Source organism: Octopus bimaculoides, chromosome 14 (genome assembly GCF_001194135.2).
Source record: "Octopus bimaculoides isolate UCB-OBI-ISO-001 chromosome 14, ASM119413v2, whole genome shotgun sequence".
In the NCBI taxonomy this organism is placed as follows: Eukaryota; Metazoa; Mollusca; class Cephalopoda; order Octopoda; family Octopodidae; genus Octopus; species Octopus bimaculoides.
The window spans coordinates 5,301,757-5,303,180 of NC_068994.1; the positions used below are offsets into that span (position 1 = coordinate 5,301,757).

At 35.3% G+C, this 1,424-nt stretch overlaps 1 protein-coding gene across 1 annotated transcript in view; it reads left to right on the forward strand.

Annotated features, from left to right (window-relative positions):
* Window positions 1–6: 6 nt before the first annotated feature.
* Window positions 7–1,424, forward strand: part of LOC106868336 (receptor-type tyrosine-protein phosphatase T) — a 32,784-nt gene continuing 31,366 nt past the window's right edge. Inside the window, exon 1 of the mRNA XM_014913543.1 lies at window positions 7–921. Coding sequence (XP_014769029.1) covers window positions 177–921 — 745 coding nt within the window. The 5' untranslated portion in view covers window positions 7–176. The remainder of the gene's footprint in view (window positions 922–1,424) is intronic.

Below are 1,424 nucleotides of genomic sequence, written 5' to 3' on the forward strand. Positions count from 1 at the left end.
CATGGAAAGATGAGAGCAAAGGGAGGCCTGAAACGGCACGGAGACCCGAAAGTAAAGAGGAACGGGAAAAAGCATGGAAAGATGAGAGCAAAGGGAGGCCTGAAACGGCACGGAGACCCGAAAGTAAAGAGGAACGGGAAAAAGCATGGAAAGATGAGAGCAAAGGGAGGCCTGAAATGGCACGGAGACCCAAGAGTAAAGAGGAATGGGGAAAAACCCAGAGAGCTGATATTAAAGACTGGCCTGAAAAAGAACGAATACCTGAAAGCAAAGCGAGACCTTTCAGTAAAGAGATACGTGACATAGCTGAGATAAAAGAAAAAGCTGCGAAAATACATATTCCTGAAAAAACACCAAAAATTAGTGGAATAGAGACACTTGAAAGCAAAAGGATATCTGAGCGTTTCCAGGTACCTGGGAAAACACAAAAGACTGATAGAACGCCGATATCTGAAAGAATACAGATTTCTGAAGATAAACAGATACCTGATTATTATCAGATTCCTGGAAAAACAAAGGAAGCCAGAAAAATACAGTTTCTTGAAGATAAACAGGTATCTGATAAAATACAAATTCATGCAAAAACACCAAGAACTGGTAAAATACACAGTGATTATTTTCAAGTACCTGAGAGATCGCAGAAATCAATGACAATCCAGATTCCGGAAGATAAACAGATATTTGAGAGAATACGAACTCCTGAAAAACAACCGAAAACTTGGAAAACAAAGCTACCTGGGTTTAAAAGGATATCTAAGTTTTTCCAGAAACGTCGGGAAGTACAGATTTCAGAAGATAAAGAGATATCTGAAGAAATGTCCGAGGAGGCACCGAAAGCGGAGGCTAAGCAGGCAGCTGAGGATTTATCTAAATATTTTCATCTATCTGAGTATGGACTGATACCTAAGACAAGAATAACTGGTAAGATTACCTATCTATCTATCTATCTATCTATCTATCTATCTATCTATCTATCTACCAACGTCCATCATTCTTGTCTCTCCCCCCCTCTCTCTCTCTCTCTCTCTCTCTCTATATATATATATATATATATAGGGAGAGAGAGACAAGAATGAGACAAGAAATTTAGCTAGGTGTAAAATTCACCTAAGGGATATTAAATATCCGAAAACTTTACTGGTTTATATTATATCAATAACAATGTTATTCCAATAGGTAAATAAAAAACAAACATAAGATTATTAATATATAGATATAAATAATAAATTGAATAACTATAAATTCAATTCAATTTAAATATTTTATACAAACAAATGACATATCTCATAAATTACAGGTGCTTCCACTTCATTAGTAAAACAAAGTTTTTTAAGAATAATCAAATCCGTTTAAATATCTAAAGATGCTTCATCAGAATTGAAAATATTTATAACTACTAAGGCTTTACGGAAACGCTTTATATA